Here is a 17,354-nt window from a genome sequence, read left to right as displayed (position 1 = left end):
CTTTGAGGGAAGTTTCTTCTGCCTGAGCCAGGCTGAGGCCTAACTTCTCTACACTGTACCTAAAATTTTATTTTGCTAACTAACTCCCTAAGTTAATTGATAAACATTAATCACCTACCATCTCCTGACAGGCTGTTAAGGCTTTAAATCCTCATTAAATACCTTATTAATGGCATTTTATTAACATAAGATTATAAGCCCTAGGAGCAGTTATGAGTTTTTTAAGTTGCTCTGTGCCTTGCCAATCAAAGTGCAGCTTTCAAATGATTTAATAAATGCCTTATGATAATCTATGTACATGTCTTTTTAGCTCCAGCTCAGACATCATAAGAGATCTTATAGAGGAAAATGAGTTTTCAGAAAGAAGGTAAGTATTCATAGTCACTTATCTGGATACTTCAGTGAATCCATTATCTCATTGTTATGGGTTTTCTTTTTTCAGTGCATATCACACCCTATCTTGCTTTTTCATGCTGTGCTTCTTTGGTTACTGCCCTACTATAAAATCTTCTATCCAATGTACTACCTCCTTTGACATTGAATGGGTACCAATACAATCTGTAAGCTTTTGTTAATCCTTTTCTTCCAAGATGTAGACTAGCTAGCCTTATTTTCTAATCAGCTATCAGTAATGAGTTGTCAATTAACTAAGTAATTAGAGATTCTGAATAAGTAGGAATAAGTAATAGGGTTGGATAAATGTTTGTTCCTGGTACAGGGATCCTTTAAATTCAGACAATGAAATCCTCAAGAGATGATGGGAAAAGAATTCGAAGATTCCCCTAGCTGGGGAGGTTAGGAATTTCTATTCACTCTTTGAGTTTGTTGTTGAAGGGTGGATGGTTGGAATTTCCTCTGGAAATCTTAAATTGTTCTGGAAAACATCTTGAGAGCCTAGAAGAATTGGACAGAGATTAATCTGACAGAGTGAGAGAGAAGCTCAGGCTGTTCCCTAATTATAACAGAGAGGGCAGAAGAGAGCTTGATTTCTTTGAAACCTGCACTGTCTGTGATCCTGTCTTAGTTTGGAGAGTGGAGAGAGGGACAGAGAAGGCTGAATTGATTATTTGAAGATATAATATAAGGATATTTATAAATAGAGTATATTACATAGATAGAAATATATTTTAGATAAAGGAGTTTTAGGATAGGCCTGGTTTCCAGGCAGAAGATATTCCTCATGGAGTTTTATTTGGGGTTTTGGGGTTTTAGTTAGTTAGAATTTAGTTAGAATTCTTTAGCTTAGGGAAATATATATATATTTCATACTTTTCCTTTCCCTTTCATTGCATTCTTTTAATTACAATAAATAGGGGTTTTCTATAACCAGTCTAAATTTGGTTTCTTCAATTGCCAAATCCAGCCATTTCTCCAAATCTCATCACCTGGATATCCTTAAACCTAATATCTATTAACAACTATTGACACAATACCAATTAATATCAGTGTTTATATTCCCTATAACATAACTTCTGATGACATTTTACAAAGGAATTGATTCGGGTCCCAGTAGAAATCTATGTCCATTTTCCAAAAACAAGCCTAGTTAAACACAGAGAAACTTAGCACCAGTAGGCTAGCCACTTAGTGATAGTCTTGATCAATGGCAACTCATGAAATATAATCACAGCTTTCAAAATTAATTGATACCATGAACATTTGAACAAGTAAATTATGCCCATCATAGGGGCTAGACTTCTTGTTTTTGTGTTTTTATTTCTAATACCTAGCACAATGCTACTTCAATTAAATGTTACCAGTTTACACTCATTTTTTATGTGTTTTGGCCCAGCAGTGGAACCTCAGAGCTAGGATAGCCTGATTAATGAAAGAAGGCCAGGTTCTTGTTCAGGCTCCAGGCAGATGATCATGTATACATTACCACAAGCTGCTCAAAGAGGGAAAACTAAACATATTTTTAAATTTTCATAAAAGCTCTTTCCCAATCTTACTCCTATCTTTTTGCTTGAGTGGATACACAGCAGAGCAGCCAAGAGCTGTCTTTGGAGAGTAAAAAGAGAATTTATTGTACACCTCCTGTATGCAGAGGAGTATGCTAGATGCTATGTTAAATGTTTTGTTGTTGAGACTCTGAATGTTTATATAGGTGGTTGCCAGGGATTTAATTTCTAAATCCCAAAATGAATTACTAAAGTAAAAGGAATTTATGGTAGTTTATTTACAATAGAAAGAAGATATTAAGGAATTAGAGAGAGAAAACTCTGCCTTCTTCTGATACCAGTTAAAATTTCTAAAGCCCCAGCCAGAGGAAAAGAAAAGCAAGGTCACGAAGTCAGCCTTTCATTCACCAATGGTGACAGTCTAAAAAGAAGTCTGGGTGTCTGTCTTCCAGTAGCTCCTCAAGGGTCTGTCTTCCAGTCTCCTCTCTGAGTCAGAGCCTCCAACTCAAAACTCGAATAGAATCGAATATATCTCGAATCCCCGAATCCGAATGTCTGAATCTTCCAGCCCTTTCGTCCTCTTTTTAGAGATCTTTTTCTCTTGTGTCACCCCCCCTAAATTTCACTTCTATCAATCATAGCAGATGTTCTCACCTTCTTTGGTTATATTATATCTTTTTGGGTTACTTATGTAGCTACTTAACACCTTTTTTGGTTAGTTCACCTTTTGTAGTTACTAACACCTTTTTATGGTTAAAATGGGTAGATGTACTTCAAATACTAAGTTATCACCTTTTGTAGATTAAAATCTAAAAATAGATTGTGTATTACAATTCTAGCTTCACTATCAAGGAAGAGCTAAGTATCTTCATTGTTACAATCAGGAGATTACAATTTTATCTTCACAATAAAGGAAGAGCTAAGTACCTTCATTGTTACAATCAGGAGATAGCTAACAAAATGCAGTCTTCACAATGCTATTTGGGATTCAGAGTTTAAAAAATTCAGCAAGAAGCTAACAGCTTAACTCAAGATTGGATATTACAGGTTTCATAATTAGCTTATGAATTGCCAGAATTTTGACCACTCTGCTAGAATTGATCATGTAGCATGATTAGTCATGCTAATATATTTACCATTCATCAGACAGTCCATATATTTTTCTTTTGCATATGTAATTTTTTCTGCTGATAATGACCCTGCTGGTTTCTTTGTACATTCAAATCCTGTCATCTTGTTGAAAACCGATTGACTCCTCATTCTCCATAAAAATTTTCCAGTTTTGTATAACCTACAATGTTGCTCTCTTCTCTAAACTTGTCTCTCTCATTTTCTGCTTTACTGACTTGGCAACTAACCACGCACTACCTTGTGTTTCTATTCAAATTATTTTCTTTTCTGTCATTTTTCTGGTATCATTTAGCTTTTGGGGTTTTATATATTATCTCCTGTTAGTAATTTTCTTAACTACAGTGATCACATCTTAATTCTTTGTATTTGCTGCCATCCTTGTACAGATTAGTCATATAGTCCTAGACTCTAGTGAATACTTATTTGCTTATTTTGTTTTCATAATCATATAAAGTTTTGAGGGTCATAATTATTCAGAAGTTCTTCACATACTAGAGTATTATCTAGCACAATTTAGGCTATTAAAACCTCTGTCCCCTAAGGTATAACTTAACTCTGGTATAACTTAACAAATGGAAATAGAAAAACTCTGATTGACTACTTTCTAATGAAAAAAGAATTAGCTCACAAATAGCTATCTCAAATTATGGGGCAAATCTGAAATGGAACTTAAATCACATATTTTAAATATTACTCTTAGAACATAATAAAGCAATTCCATTTTACCACATTCTACTAATTCCTTAGCTATTTAGCTTTCAGAGCAGTTACATTGTCCCAAATAAGGTAACATTTCCTCAAGCAAAGAAGAAGTTGGCTCCCACAGTACAAATGCTTATCTTAGGGCAGTACATGTTGGTTTGGCTTCGGGTTTCTTGGGTCTAAGGTAGATGTACTTGCATTTTAAAAACAATAAGAATTAAAGTAAAAAATCTATCAAGTTTATATAATAAGTTAAAAAGATTGCCATTTTACTATACTGTCAACTGCAATGCTTTTCTATTACATGAGGGAACACATAAGACTCTACAGATTGTACTTATATTATGGACAATTTCAGGAACCATAGAATGAATAGAAATTACTATTTGCCTTTGAAATGTTGCTCTTACCATTTTGTTTTAGAAGTCTACTAGATATTAAATTAGAAAAGATACATTTTATTAGCCTATCTACTTTATTGACTTTTGATTTTTAGTTATTAATGGCAAATAATTTGTTCATTTTTTTTAAGAAGACATGTTTATAATTTTGCTATCCTGAAAGAGTCCCCCAAAGTGATCTGGGTTTATGTACTATTTGTAACTTTTCTAGCTAATAATAGTTTTTTTAAGGAATGGACTGTTTGTCTATTCTGTTTTTTCATTGTATATCTATTTGTCTATTCATATCTATCTGTCTCTGTTGCCACCTTGAAAAAGCTTTCTACACCCATTGATGCAATTTTCTCTCTCTTTACCCCTTCTCAAACAATTGCAGTTATAGTTTCTTATCTCCTCCTTCTATTGAAACTGCTTTCTCTAAAGTTACCAGTGATTTCATATTTGTTAAATCCACTGACCTTTTTCTAAATCTTCATTTTTCTTAACCTCTCTGCAGTATTTAATTATACTGACTGTCCATCCCTCCTGGATATTCTCTTCTCTTTCTTTATTCTCCTAGTCTTGTTTTCTCTTTCTTCCTTACTTTGCTGAATCCACATCTATTCTTTGCCTTCTAACTCTAGATATACGTGTAGACCCTGCCCTCAGTTCTCCTTTTTTTCCATACTATCTCACTTGGTCACCTCACATAAGCTCCCAAGGGTTCAATTATTGTTGTTACACAGGCTCTCTTCTTCCTCTCTCTCTGTCTCTGTCTGTCTGTCTCTTTCCCCGCCATCCTCCTCTCTCCTCACTTTATTCAAATTTAATCTGTCCATAACAAAACAATATCCCCCCCAACTTGCCCTTCTTCCTAACTTCCTTATTTCTGTTAAGAGCCCATTGTTCTAGTCACCCATGTTTCATACCTTCAAAGTCATCTTTACCTCTTCACTCTCCCTGACCCTATACATTAAAGCAATTGACAAATCTCATAGATTCTACTTCCAAAACATCTAGCCCCAGTCCCCTTCACCACCCTGCTTCTGGCTCTCATCACCTCTTAACCATGTTGTTGTAATAACTTCCTGACTCTTCTCTGTCTCGTGACTCTACCTCTGGAATAATATTTTTGAAGCAGGTTCTAATCCATCACTCCCCTGCTAAATAAACTTGAATAGCTCTCCTTTGTCTTTAGCAACAAGTCAAGGCTCCTGTTGGGCTTTATAACCCTTCATAATTTGGGTGCAGCCTCATTAGATAGCATGTCTTTTAGTGAACTCTGGTTCTACTTAACTGATTGCTCTTCTTCACATACAGTATTCCATCTCTTATCTCCATGCATACGCACTAGCCTGGACTATATTTCTTTTCTACCTCCTTATCTTATAATACTGCGTTTCCTTCAACATTCATCTCAAAAACCACCTACTCCATGAATCCTTTCCATAATCCCCCTTGCCAACTGCTAGTTTTCTGATCCCGTTGTCCATATTTATTTGTATTGAATTACCGTGTACTGTATTTATTTTGAATATACCTAAACATATACATATTATCTACTCAAATAGAATGTAAGCTCTTTGGGGATAGCAATTGTTTCATCTTTGTCTTTGTATCCCTTGGTCATTTATACTTTTGATTCTTCACAGATGATGCTGTTCCATATCTTATAGCTACATAACATCACTATAAAAAAGAATTGGTATTAAGAGAGGCTTTCTGAAATCATTGGAAATGTGGCAGAATTTCCTAAATATAAACTAAGCTAATCTCTTGCTCATATTCAGTGTTGTGTCAGGCCCTGCTGATATGATTGCAACCCAGCCTTCTACCTCATCCATCCAAGATCTATATATTGATGGATTAACTTGAGAAAAACCGACTGTGTGCAGGCTACATACATTTTCCCTCTCTTCTGTTTTTTGCATTGTGGATAATTAGATCCATCTTTTGGTGAGAAGAGTGCTTAACTGTGGTATGCAAAGGCTAGATGAACTTTCTACACTTTAGAAGTATTAAGTGATTTTTAATTGCATTTCTCTACCAATGAGAGCCTTTTGAGAAATGTTCATGGAAATGCATTGCAGAATGCTCTCCAGCGCTCAAGGAGCAGAACTCATAGCTCTGAAGCAAGCTTGTATAATTGCCAAGGATAAAAAGGCAACAATTTATACAGATTCTAGATATGCTTTTGGCATTTGTCACTCAGTCGGAATGTTATGGCTCCAGAGAGGATTCTTAACCTCAGCTGGAAAATCTATAGCTAATGCAGAAATTATTAATGAAGTTCTTTCTGCTCTCTAGCTTCCTGAAGCCCTAGCTGTAGTTCATTGTTCTGCCCATACAGGTGGCTCTGACCCTGTCTCTAGAGGAAATGATCGAGCAGATGCCGCTGCAAAGCTAGCAGCCATAGAAGGGCCTGAATTAATTTTAACATTAACAACTACTAATGATTTAAATTTACCACTTTCCTATAATGAAAAGGAAGTGGAAAAATGGAAACAAAAATTCAAAGCAAAACAAATTAATGGAGTATGGGTGTCATCTGAAGGAAAACCCCTGCTCCCTAGAAGTTTCTATAACCAAATTTGCCAATCTATTCATAAAAATGGTCATTTTGGCACCCAGGGCATCGTGGACTCTGTTAAGAAAGTATGGATAGCCCCTGGTATAACTACCATAGCCTCTAAAGTATGTTCAGCCTGCTCTACCTGCCAGGCATATAACCAACATGCATTTCATGGAAAAGCCTTTGGTGGACGTCCTCTGGCTTACACACCTTTTGAACATCTACAGATAGATTTCATAACGATGCCAAAGGCTGGACATTATAAATTTTGTCTAGTAATTGTAGATCAACTAACCAGATGGCCGGAAGCATTTCCTGCGACCTGAGCCACGGCGGATTTTGTTGCAAAGATACTTTTCAAGGAAATTATTCCTCGTTTTGGCCTGCCAGCATGTATTGATTCCGATAAGGGGAGTCATTTTACTGATTCTGTTCTAAATCAGATATATTCTTGCTTGGGAATAACTCCAAAATTCCATGTTCCATATCATCCCCAGAGCTCAGGCCAAGTAGAGAGGATGAACAAAGAACTTAAAACTATGATTGGCAAATTATGCACTGAGATCCATTTAAAATGGCCTGAAATTCTCCCTCTGACCCTATTTTTTCTTAGAAGCAGGCCTAGAGGAGACTTACATATTTCACCATTTGAGATGCTTTTTGGACATCCGCCTATACAGGCTAAGCCTTTCACCCCAGCATATACCTCACTATTAGGGGGAGATATTACTATTGCTTCCTATATACAGGAGTTACAGCACAAACTACGTGAACTTCATGAATCCGGAGCTGCAGTACAAGCTGGACCACTAGACTTTTCTCTGCATGACCTGAATCCAGGAGATAAAGTTTATATTAAGAATTTCAAGAGTACTGGAGCAACTCAACCTTCATGGGAAGGACCATTCCAAATATTGTTAACTACTCCAACATCCATAAAGATTGGAGAAAAGGACTCTTGGATTCACTGCTCACATGTGAAGAAAGCATCTTCTGCTGAGACTGATTGTCTGAAACCTATCACATGCATTGGAGATAATAATCCTTAGACAAGTGGATGCTGTTTTGTTTTTTTTTTGAGAACACATTGAATTACTGATTTTTTCCTTATTTTTATTTCTTTTCTTTATTTTGATTAGAATATTTGATTTTTTCTCATTTTTGTACTGAAGGTACACATAATTAATATTAATATTTTTCCTGCAGTAATAGAAGTTAATATATATTCTTGCTATAATATCAATATATACCTAAAAGCTTTAAACTATGGGAACCTGCCATTTATTGATAAAATATTATAGGACTGTGATTAATGTTTATGTATGATTCCAGAAAAAGGGACAAAAAACAAGGAGCACAGACTTAACCTGAATAGTGCCAAAAAGAGCACACATGAAATACTAATGTGAGACTCGAGGTTGCAGCGTTTGACATATGTTAAGTCGTAGGACTTCCTTGTATTTACACTGTTTACGAAGTACTCATACAAGTACAAAGTTTGACTATCATGCTGGCTCCCTATATCCCTGAGAATGGCAAAAAAATCAGACGAGGGAATGACATTTCCTCATCAAAATAGAATTCTAATTCTTCTCTTCTTACATTATGGCAACTTCCTGTAGTCTTGGCTGCAAATGGCTAAATGACATATTACGGCATTCTGTCCTACAGACTTGTGGGATAGAAATTACTTTATATTGGACCTATACAAGGGCCTATTTTGAATTTTTCCTTATGTTTTTGATTATTTTTCTCTTCTTTTGATAATTGACTCATACACCCCCATAACTCAATATTGGATTCTAAGTTGAACTGAATGTTTTTTAACACCTACTTCAGGGGGATTGTATTTTAATTTAAAATCTAAGAATTTTCAAATTTTGAATTTTTTGTTTGAGATTGTATTTTTATAAAAATCCAAGAATTTTGATTTTTTGTTTAAGATTGTACTTTTATAAAAATTCAAGATTTTGATTTTGTTCGAGAAAAGATCTTCAAGAAAGAAGCTTGAAACTTTTATATCCAAAGAATGAACTGTTGCAGAAAGATGCCAAAAACCTACACTTCATGAACTTTGTATATGATTGATTGAACTGAACTTTGACTGAACATTTATTGTAAATGTACACATTTATGCCAAAAGGGACTGCCCCTAATTTGGCTTTCTGTCAATGCGCCTAGCAAAACATTGGTTTTGCTTTCTTTTCTTTTCTATTTCCTCCCTCGCTATTCTAATTCCTCTTAGAAAATTGAATATCGTGTATATCTATAGTTAGAAGTGCATTTAGGATTACAAATTGATTATGTTAAATGATCAATGGGGAGACTAGTCTCCCAATGATCATCAGGGGTGATTGTAAACCTTAAAATTTCACAGACTTATTAATGTTAAAAATTTTACTCCACATTGAGGAATCCTCCAATTTCCTACTTGAAATAATTCCCTGCCAGATAGTGAGAACTCTACTTGAATGTGAAAACTCCTTGCTATGGGAGTATCCCTACTCCTCCCCTACTTAAGACTGCTTTAGGGGAGAAAACTCCTTGCAATGGGAGGACCTCTACTCCACCCGTACTTAAGACTGCTTTTGGAGGATCTCTGATGAGGATCGCTTGGGAAGAATCTCTTGAGAGAGGCTCTGGAGAAGGGAAGCTCTTGGAGGACAATCTCTAAGGAGGTCTTGCTGGAGCTCCTCTGAGGGGACTCTGTCCCTCTGGAGGCTCTGGAGAGAGGCCCTTTGGAACAGTCTCTGGCTGGAAGGCTCTTTAAGGAGGACTCTGGCTGGAACTCTCTCTGGTGAAGTCAGCTGAGATGGAGCTGGCCTGGTGTCACTAGAATCCTTGCTTAGACAGACCTTGTGGTGAGTGTTAAAAGACTGACTGACTGATCTCTCTCTCTTAAGACTCAGGCCTAGGCCATGTTGGCTTAAGGCCCTTCATGCTTATTTCCTTTTTCTCTCTTTCTCTCTTTTCTTTAATTCCACATTTGTATTAATTAAAGTCTATAAAACCCAGTTGACTTGGGTATTTGAATAATTGGGAATATTTCCCTGGTGACCACCTTATATGATTTAAAAACCAAGACACCGTAGTGAAACATATTTTCTGCGGTCAAATTTACTCACCCTCTCTTATATCTATCACAATTTATATCTTCCACCATTTTAACTCACTACAGTTTACAACATCACCCTTTTAACTGTTACAGTTTAAGGCCTTCAACCATTTTAAATCTAACAGTAGCTAAAGATAAGCCAAGGCCAAGAGAGGCTCACTGAGTTGTCTAAGACCTCATACATAGTGAATGACAGAGTCAACACTGGGAACCAGGTTTGATCCATAAGGCAGGGTGCTTTCACTTAGGACTTGAAGTCATAAGACCTGGTTCTAATTCTTGGCAGTTTTTAACTTATTAGGTCTTGTTAGTGTGGCTCTAAATGAGTTTCTTTCTATTCTGACTCTAAATGTATGGTCCTGTGAGCCACATACCAATGTGGAATGGCAGTTATTCTACAGTTCGTAGAATCTTAGGAATTGTCTGAGATACTGAGAGGTTAAATGACTTGATTAGGGCTGCACAGTGATAACTAACATTTATAAAGTGTGTTATGTGTGCTAGCGTTAGCTAAGCACTTTTACAATTATTATTTCATTTGATTTTTACCGCAGTCTGGGGAGGTAAAGTGCTATTGTTAACTCCATTTTATAGTTGAGGCAAACAGAGATTATCTGATGCCTGAGACAGCATAGCTTGTAAATGTCTCAGGCTGGATTCGAAGGTAGGTCTTCCTGACTCTAGGCTTAGTACACTTCACTGTGCCACCTGTCATCCAGTATGTGTCAGAAGTATGGCCTGAACCCAGGTCTTTCTGATTTTCTCTAAACACCATGCTACCTCTAAGTGAAACTGAAGTCTCTAAACAAAAGGAACTTTTATAGCATGTCCTTTTTTAGTTTATACTACAATTTCAGTAAGGAATCAACAGACTGCTTTGTCTAAGTTTGGTAATAGAATTATTGCACTATTTAAATAGATAATATTAAATATATAATTGAACCAGTTGGTGACTGGTTAGAATGACACAAATGGAATGAATATAGGGGAGCTGACATGCCAGTACTCTGTAAAAACATTGACATTTTTATTCACAGAGAGCCAATTTTAAGGACTCTGGTTTAAAGCTTATAATGTATTTTAGAAATCTTATGACTTTAAATTGCATTTTCCTAAGTGCTTTTTCATTGGCATGGTGCCCTTATATAAATCACCATACTACTAGACAGACTGAGACAGTTTTTTTTTATTTTACTTCTCTTTGCCTGGGATTTATTGGTGAAACATATAAAGAAATTAAACACCAAAAAAAAAAATCTCCATTTGTTTTCCAAGTTGTTCCTGCATCTTGCTGCTCAAGTTGGCCTCTCATCTTGTTGCCGAAGTTGTTGCATTTTTGTCCCCAGTACACTTTTGTTGGCTCCACATTTCTCATTCAAGCAAAAAGGAGTTTTGGGGTAGGTTGGGGATGGGGTGGCAAATCAGTTTGCCTCTGTGCCCCAGAGTCATTCTAAGGCAGACTGAAGTTTTAATTCTCTCTCTGAATGATGCTAAGAAATCTCAGCCAAAACTCTTAAACCCTAACCCTAACCCTAACTATCACCAATGAATTCAAAGCACTTGGCCCAGAAGAACTTATCCTGGGGTACTAAAGGAACTAGTGGATATTATTGCTGAAGTATCATCATTGATATCTGAAAGATCACAGAGCATGGGAGAGGCTTTGCGTGAGAGCATCAGAGAAAGACATACATAATTCTTATTTTCAAAAGAATAGTGAAATCTCCAGACTTCAAGCCAGTAATCTGGATGTTGTTGATTACTAGCAAAATTCTAGGGATGAAATGGGGGTGGTTAGCATAGAGAATACTCAGAAGACACATAAGAGCTATCTTTAAGCCTCTGAAGGGCTAGAATGAGGAAGATGGATTAGATTTGTTCTTTTTTATCCCAGAGGACAGAACAAGGAAGAATGCATGGAAAACACGTTTAAGCTTCATGTGAGGAAAATCTTCTTAACAGCTGTCCAAAAGTGAAATTGACCATTTTGATGGATGGTGTGGGCCTTGGAGGTCTTTAAGCAGAGGTTGAATAATCAAGACTTTTGGAGTATATTATGATAGATATATCTTTCAGGAAGGAGTTAGACTAGACGACCACTAAAATCCTTTCTAACTTTAAAATTTGGAGATTACTGAATGTCTAGAAAAGGAGCTAGTATTCACAGAGACCTTACTTAGCATGACTTCGTTAAATACAGGTATTGTCAAACTCAATTTGTTTTCTTTTTTTACATAATTGCTAACTGATAATTAATCCTAATTATCCTAAACTGAAAATTAAGAAGAATGTCTAAAATGTTTATTTAAATTTTTTCAAATTTTAATTTAAATTTTAACAAGGTAAAGTATGTCATTCTATTCTCATAGACAAAGATAGATGTGGTTTATATAATAGTACAGTTATATGGATTCTGAACTATGGGAATGGTTGGACTCAAAGATTAATCATTAAGGGTTCAATATCAGTTGGAAAGAGGTCTAGTAGAATTCCTCAGGATCTAAATTTGGCCCCATGCTGTTTAACGTTTTTATCAATGTCTTGGATAAAAGGAAGATGATAAAAAAATCTAGAAGATTAGTGGTGTCTTGCAGTAGTAAGAAATTTTGCAAAAGGGCAGGATTTGTGGAGAAAGATAAATAATTTTTGAATTGTTTAATATGAGGTTCCTAAAGAGCATCCAGTTCTAAGGATCTAATAGGAAGTTGAACAAAAGAGAGTGTCTGGGGCTTGATAAACTGATCTAGGAATCATTCTCATAAACATGGTAATTGAGAAACCATGGAAAGTGATGATCACTAAGAGGATGTAGGGAGAAAAGAGAAGATAGCCTAGGACAAAGCCTTAAGGAACATCCATAATTAGTGAGCATGGCGTGGATGGTAAAGATTCAGCAAAGGAGACTGAGAAGGGGTGGTCAGATAGGTAGGAGGAAAACCAAGAAAGAGCAGTTACAAAAAGCTAGAGAGGAAAGAGTATCGTGTATTCAAAAGTTGATTTTACAAGTGAGAGATAAGAGAGCCATGCTTTGATATATTTGTAGAGGAAAGATGGGTTGTTTATTGGACTGCAAGCTCAGGGTGACATGCTATGGTGAACAGAATAGGTATTGAAGTGTTGGGGTGCATTGAGATGCAGAACTTACAGAAATAAAGATGATAATCCTATAGCATAGTCCTGTTACTACCCTGGATCATATCTCTGATGCTCCCCATCCTTTCTCTCATTAGTCAGTTTTTCCCAGAACCTCCATTTTGTGGGAGGTCCAGGTAGCTTTCATTGCCTTTCCTGATGCTGCTTCTGACTCTCTGGACTTCACCAGCTGCATGTGGGCACCTTCCCTATTCTCCTACCACCTGTTTTTTAAAAATTCCTCGTATACGTTGTCTTCCTTGATTAGGATGTAAACTCCTTGAAGGTAAAGGACTGTCCTTTTACTTATATTTATATCCCCAGCACTTAGCACAGTGCCTGGCACATAATTAAGAATGTAATAAATGTTTATTAACTGACTGGTGTATTCTGGCTGTTTTGTGTTCATTTCTAAGCACTGTAGATTAAGATATACTGAGATTAGCAGGCGATCAGCCAGAGGAACACCTCCGTTATGGGAGTAGGCCTTGGCTCCTTTCCATATAAGAATTAACTAAAAGAGCTGAGGATATTTAACTTAGAGAAGAGAAGGAAGAGTAAAGGCCTGAATGGGGTAATAACTAAAGGGTTATCTCATGTGGAAGAGTGATGAGATTTGTTCTGTTTGGCTTCATAAAAAAGAAAGTGGAGTAATGGGTGGATGTTGCAAAGAAACAAATTTAGGCTTGATAATCCCACTGGTTAGAACTACTCACAAGCAGAGTGAGTTGATAGTAAGTTTAGCCCATGGGCATCTTCAAGAAGAGACCAGAGGGCAACTTGTCAAGTATATTACTGGGGGTGGGGGGGGTTCTTTTTTAGGTATGTAGTGGACTTGAGTAGCTATGGAAGTCCCTTCCAATTCTAAAATTCTACAATTTTGTGAAGTACAGAAAACATATAGAGTGTGTTGTTTGCTGAGTTTTCAGAAATGTTATTGGGATTTTTTTCTAAGATGCAACTTTTTTCTTTATTTGCAGAAACAGGAATAAAAGCAAGAAGGTGATTGCCCAAAAACCATGTCGGTCAAGATCTCCAGATAGCAACTGTAGCAATAGAAGAAGTAAGCGTAGCAAAACTTAGAGACTTCCTGACTTTTCTAAGTATGGGGATCAAAATATGCTACCTTTTGTCATCTTAAGGATTTCAGATCCTTTGTTCTGTCTGTCTATGAGGAAGTTAAAGATTCTCAAATTGGTTGTTTATATTGCTGATAGTAAGTTAATATTTAGGCCATCTTTCATTTAGCACAGCCTTGCACAAACCAAAGAAGTCTTAAAGCCTGCTCATTTGGTTCTCCATTCTTTGTCCCACCACTAAACAATTTTTTATATGTTTGTAACCCCCAGCTCTTGAAGGTGAAACAATATTGGCACAGTGGCAGACTCTTGTGTTTCTATTTCTTAAAAGTTAAATATCTTACCTGGGCCAGCTATTTTCCCAGCCCAACAGCTTTTGCTTCTTTCCCATCCCAATGAGACTAGCAATAGGAAAACTAAGTGATGGGAAAAGAAAGTACTCTGTGTGTGTGTGTAAGTGGGGTACAAACACTCAGGTGAGCATTCACTTTAATTTAGCAGAATGTTATCATGCATCTAGCTCATTGACAGCTTGCTACATTTGCATAAGAGACTAATATTTTCACTTAACAAGTCAGCAATGTTTTAAAATAATTATAAAGTGTATAATAATTTTTGAAAAAAGCACTTAAAGAGTTAAATGCTTCCATTGATTAATAGTTGTACTTTCTAATTCCTAAACCACATTCTTGATATTTTGTATTCTGACAATTAAAATTTATGAGTAAATGAATTAAATGTTTCATATGTCAATCTAAATATGCCTTTATGAAAAGGAAAATTGGATATATTATGTACTGGTACAACATATACTTCTCCAACAAGCACTCAAACAAATCCATTTTAAAAATGCATTTCCAGAGAAAATAGTTTATCAGTTGTTCATCGAAAGGGGAGATATGGGCCCCTTAATTTTGAAGTATAGTGCTAATTGTTGACTGTTGTGTTCAGCCATAATTTTTTTGCCTCTCTTTGCTGACTCAGTTTACATTGTTGTGGTCATTGTGTATAAAATATGCCTATAAAACAATGTATTCCATGAATATTTTAGCCATTAAATCATCTTGGGCTAGGAGGAATTCCTACCTGTCTGCAGATGGTCTGCTGGTGTCTAATAAATGCCTATTAAAATGTTATCTGGTGTCTCTTCCCTCAGATTTCTTACAACTCCAAAGCCCCAAATCTCTGCTTCTCCATTTAGCATGCTGAGAGTTCATTGAAGGACAGGAGCCAGGACTAGTAATATGATGGCAACACATTTATTAATGGGCCAGTGACAACACTAATTTCTGCCCATTTCCAAAGTCTGTCTCCATTGATTGGCTCTTCATTATGTGTTTGGGAGCTGAAGTTAAAAAGTGGAGTCTTAATGTGTCTGAGGGTTGAGTAATTTTCTAATTAAAATGACATTTTCTCTTTTTTGTGACTACCCTGTATCATATAGTTACATAAGAATGTCTCATTTTGATAAGCATGGTTTGGAATTTTAGAAAACTTGGAGCAAAATTGTTGAACTTAGAAAGATCTTTCAGGAGGCAAATGTGAACAGTTTTAACCAAATAGTGCTTAACACTGAAGGATTTTTATATCACTTACATGCTACAACATATGCTAAATGAAGCATCATATTAAATTATGTAACACAATCTGATGTGAATTGTTTCCCAAACTCAACATGCCATTTCTTTTCTTTATGACTTTTTGCATGTTGTTTCCCATGTCTGAAATGTCCTCCCTCCTCACCTCCACTTTGTAGAATCCTTAGCTTTCTCTAAGTTGAGGAATAGCCTCAATCCTCAAGCTACCTTTGAGAAGCCTTTCTCGACCCCTCTCCGTACCCTGAATTGTTAGTGCTCTCTCCTTTCTGAATTGACTTTGTATTTACTTATCTGTGTAGATGTTGGTGAGAACAATGTAAACTTGCTGTCAGAGATTACTTTGCTTTTGTTTCTGTATTCCCAGCACATGGTGCATAGTCGATGCCCAATAAATGTTTGTTGAATTCAAATCAGTAGCTTCATTTTAGTTGAAGGATTTGACATAAGCCCTCGGTGCCACCAAGGTAAAACATTAAATTGAATTGTTTTTTACAGATATGTCAAGGAATGCGTCCAGAAACTTCTCTAATAAATTGTAGCAATTCTCTGCTATTTTAAAAAACTTAATTAGTGCCTAGAAGATTTGGCCTTTATGCTCTGGGGTTATTTTGTTTGCCATGTGGCAATTTAGAAATATTATAATAATATGGGTGTGACAAGTGCATATGTAATTATTGTGAATAAAGGTAATATGTTGCCCATTTATCAATGTGAAATTTCTGTCTGGTAGAGGGTTTTTTTTTTCAGTTACAGAAGATTTGGGGGTTATTTTCATTCTCACCTAGTCCCCTTTATTGAGCGAAGTATGAATTTAGGAGATAACTGTCCAGGGCCAAGACTGCCATCTGTGAATAGCTTTTGTCTGTGTGATTCTGGCTTGTCTGTCAGGAGGGAGATGAATTCATGGCTTGAGCTGTGTTATTAATATTTTCTAATTCGCTCAATTATGAAGAACAGATATTGCATCTCGGCTCTATCCTTGGACAACTTACATTTGAACAAGCATCAAAAGTCTATAAAAGTCTGGAGAATTACCTTGGAGCAAACCCACTCCAGGGGTTTGCATGGCTCCAGAGTAAGAACAAAGATCTTGATAACCTTAGGATTCCCCAAACCAGTCAGAGTGGTCCAATTTGAACATTTTCCTCTCAAGACTACTTCAGCACAGGCTTACCCAAATTTATGTCCCTAAACCCTTCCTCAAACCTGTTTTCCCACGTTTGTCCTCTTTCTATGTCCCATCTGTTCAACACTGGAAGAAATCAAAGAGTTAAAGTAAAACAACCCATTCTATACAGCATGATTATGCAAAAACTATTCAAACAGATACTTAACTTCTGGAAGTGCTCACTTTTTCTTGTAATTTCCTTTGGTTATTGAAAACACTAAAAGCCAAAACATGAAGAATCTAGAAACTCACGAAAGCTTTTTTGATCACTGCAGTACCTACACAAATTGCTTCTTTTGGTTAACTAAATGATGAAAGCATTAAAAATCCTTAGGAAAGACAGAATGAGAGAGAATTTGTGAATCTAATGAAAGAAAATACTTTCAGGTTTCATCAAAGAATATAGTAAAGTTGAGAGAAATAGCTAAATAGCTAGATGAAATAGTCACAATCTACCATCCTGACTATCCCCCTTCCCCCCCCCCCCACAATTCCAAATACCTGTGGGCCGATCCAAGAAGATGAAAAGTAATGGAAGTAAATGTGAAATACTACATTTGGGTTCACAAAATAACT

General features: G+C 36.2%; 1 protein-coding gene across 5 annotated transcripts in view; it reads left to right on the top strand.

Moving 5' to 3' along the window:
• The window catches only part of RAD18 (RAD18 E3 ubiquitin protein ligase), a 139,109-nt gene extending 122,783 nt beyond the window's left edge, over positions 1-16,326 (top strand). For 3 of the 5 annotated variants that reach the window (XM_016424473.2, XM_016424476.2, XM_016424474.2), the window contains 3 exons: positions 311-367; positions 11,077-11,198; positions 13,914-16,326. In XM_016424473.2, the coding sequence (XP_016279959.1) occupies positions 311-367; positions 11,077-11,198; positions 13,914-13,939 (205 nt within the window). In that variant the 3' untranslated portion in view covers positions 13,940-16,326. The remainder of the gene's footprint in view (positions 1-310; positions 368-11,076; positions 11,199-13,913) is intronic. The other 2 variants (XM_016424478.2, XM_016424475.2) reach the window with 1 other exon arrangement.
• The last annotated feature ends 1,028 nt before the right edge of the window (positions 16,327-17,354 follow it).

The sequence above is a fragment of the Monodelphis domestica genome, chromosome 7 (assembly GCF_027887165.1).
Source record: "Monodelphis domestica isolate mMonDom1 chromosome 7, mMonDom1.pri, whole genome shotgun sequence".
Lineage (NCBI taxonomy): Eukaryota > Metazoa > Chordata > Mammalia > Didelphimorphia > Didelphidae > Monodelphis > Monodelphis domestica.
Note: the sequence above shows the minus strand (reverse complement) of the source record. Positions and strands in the feature narration are given on the sequence as shown.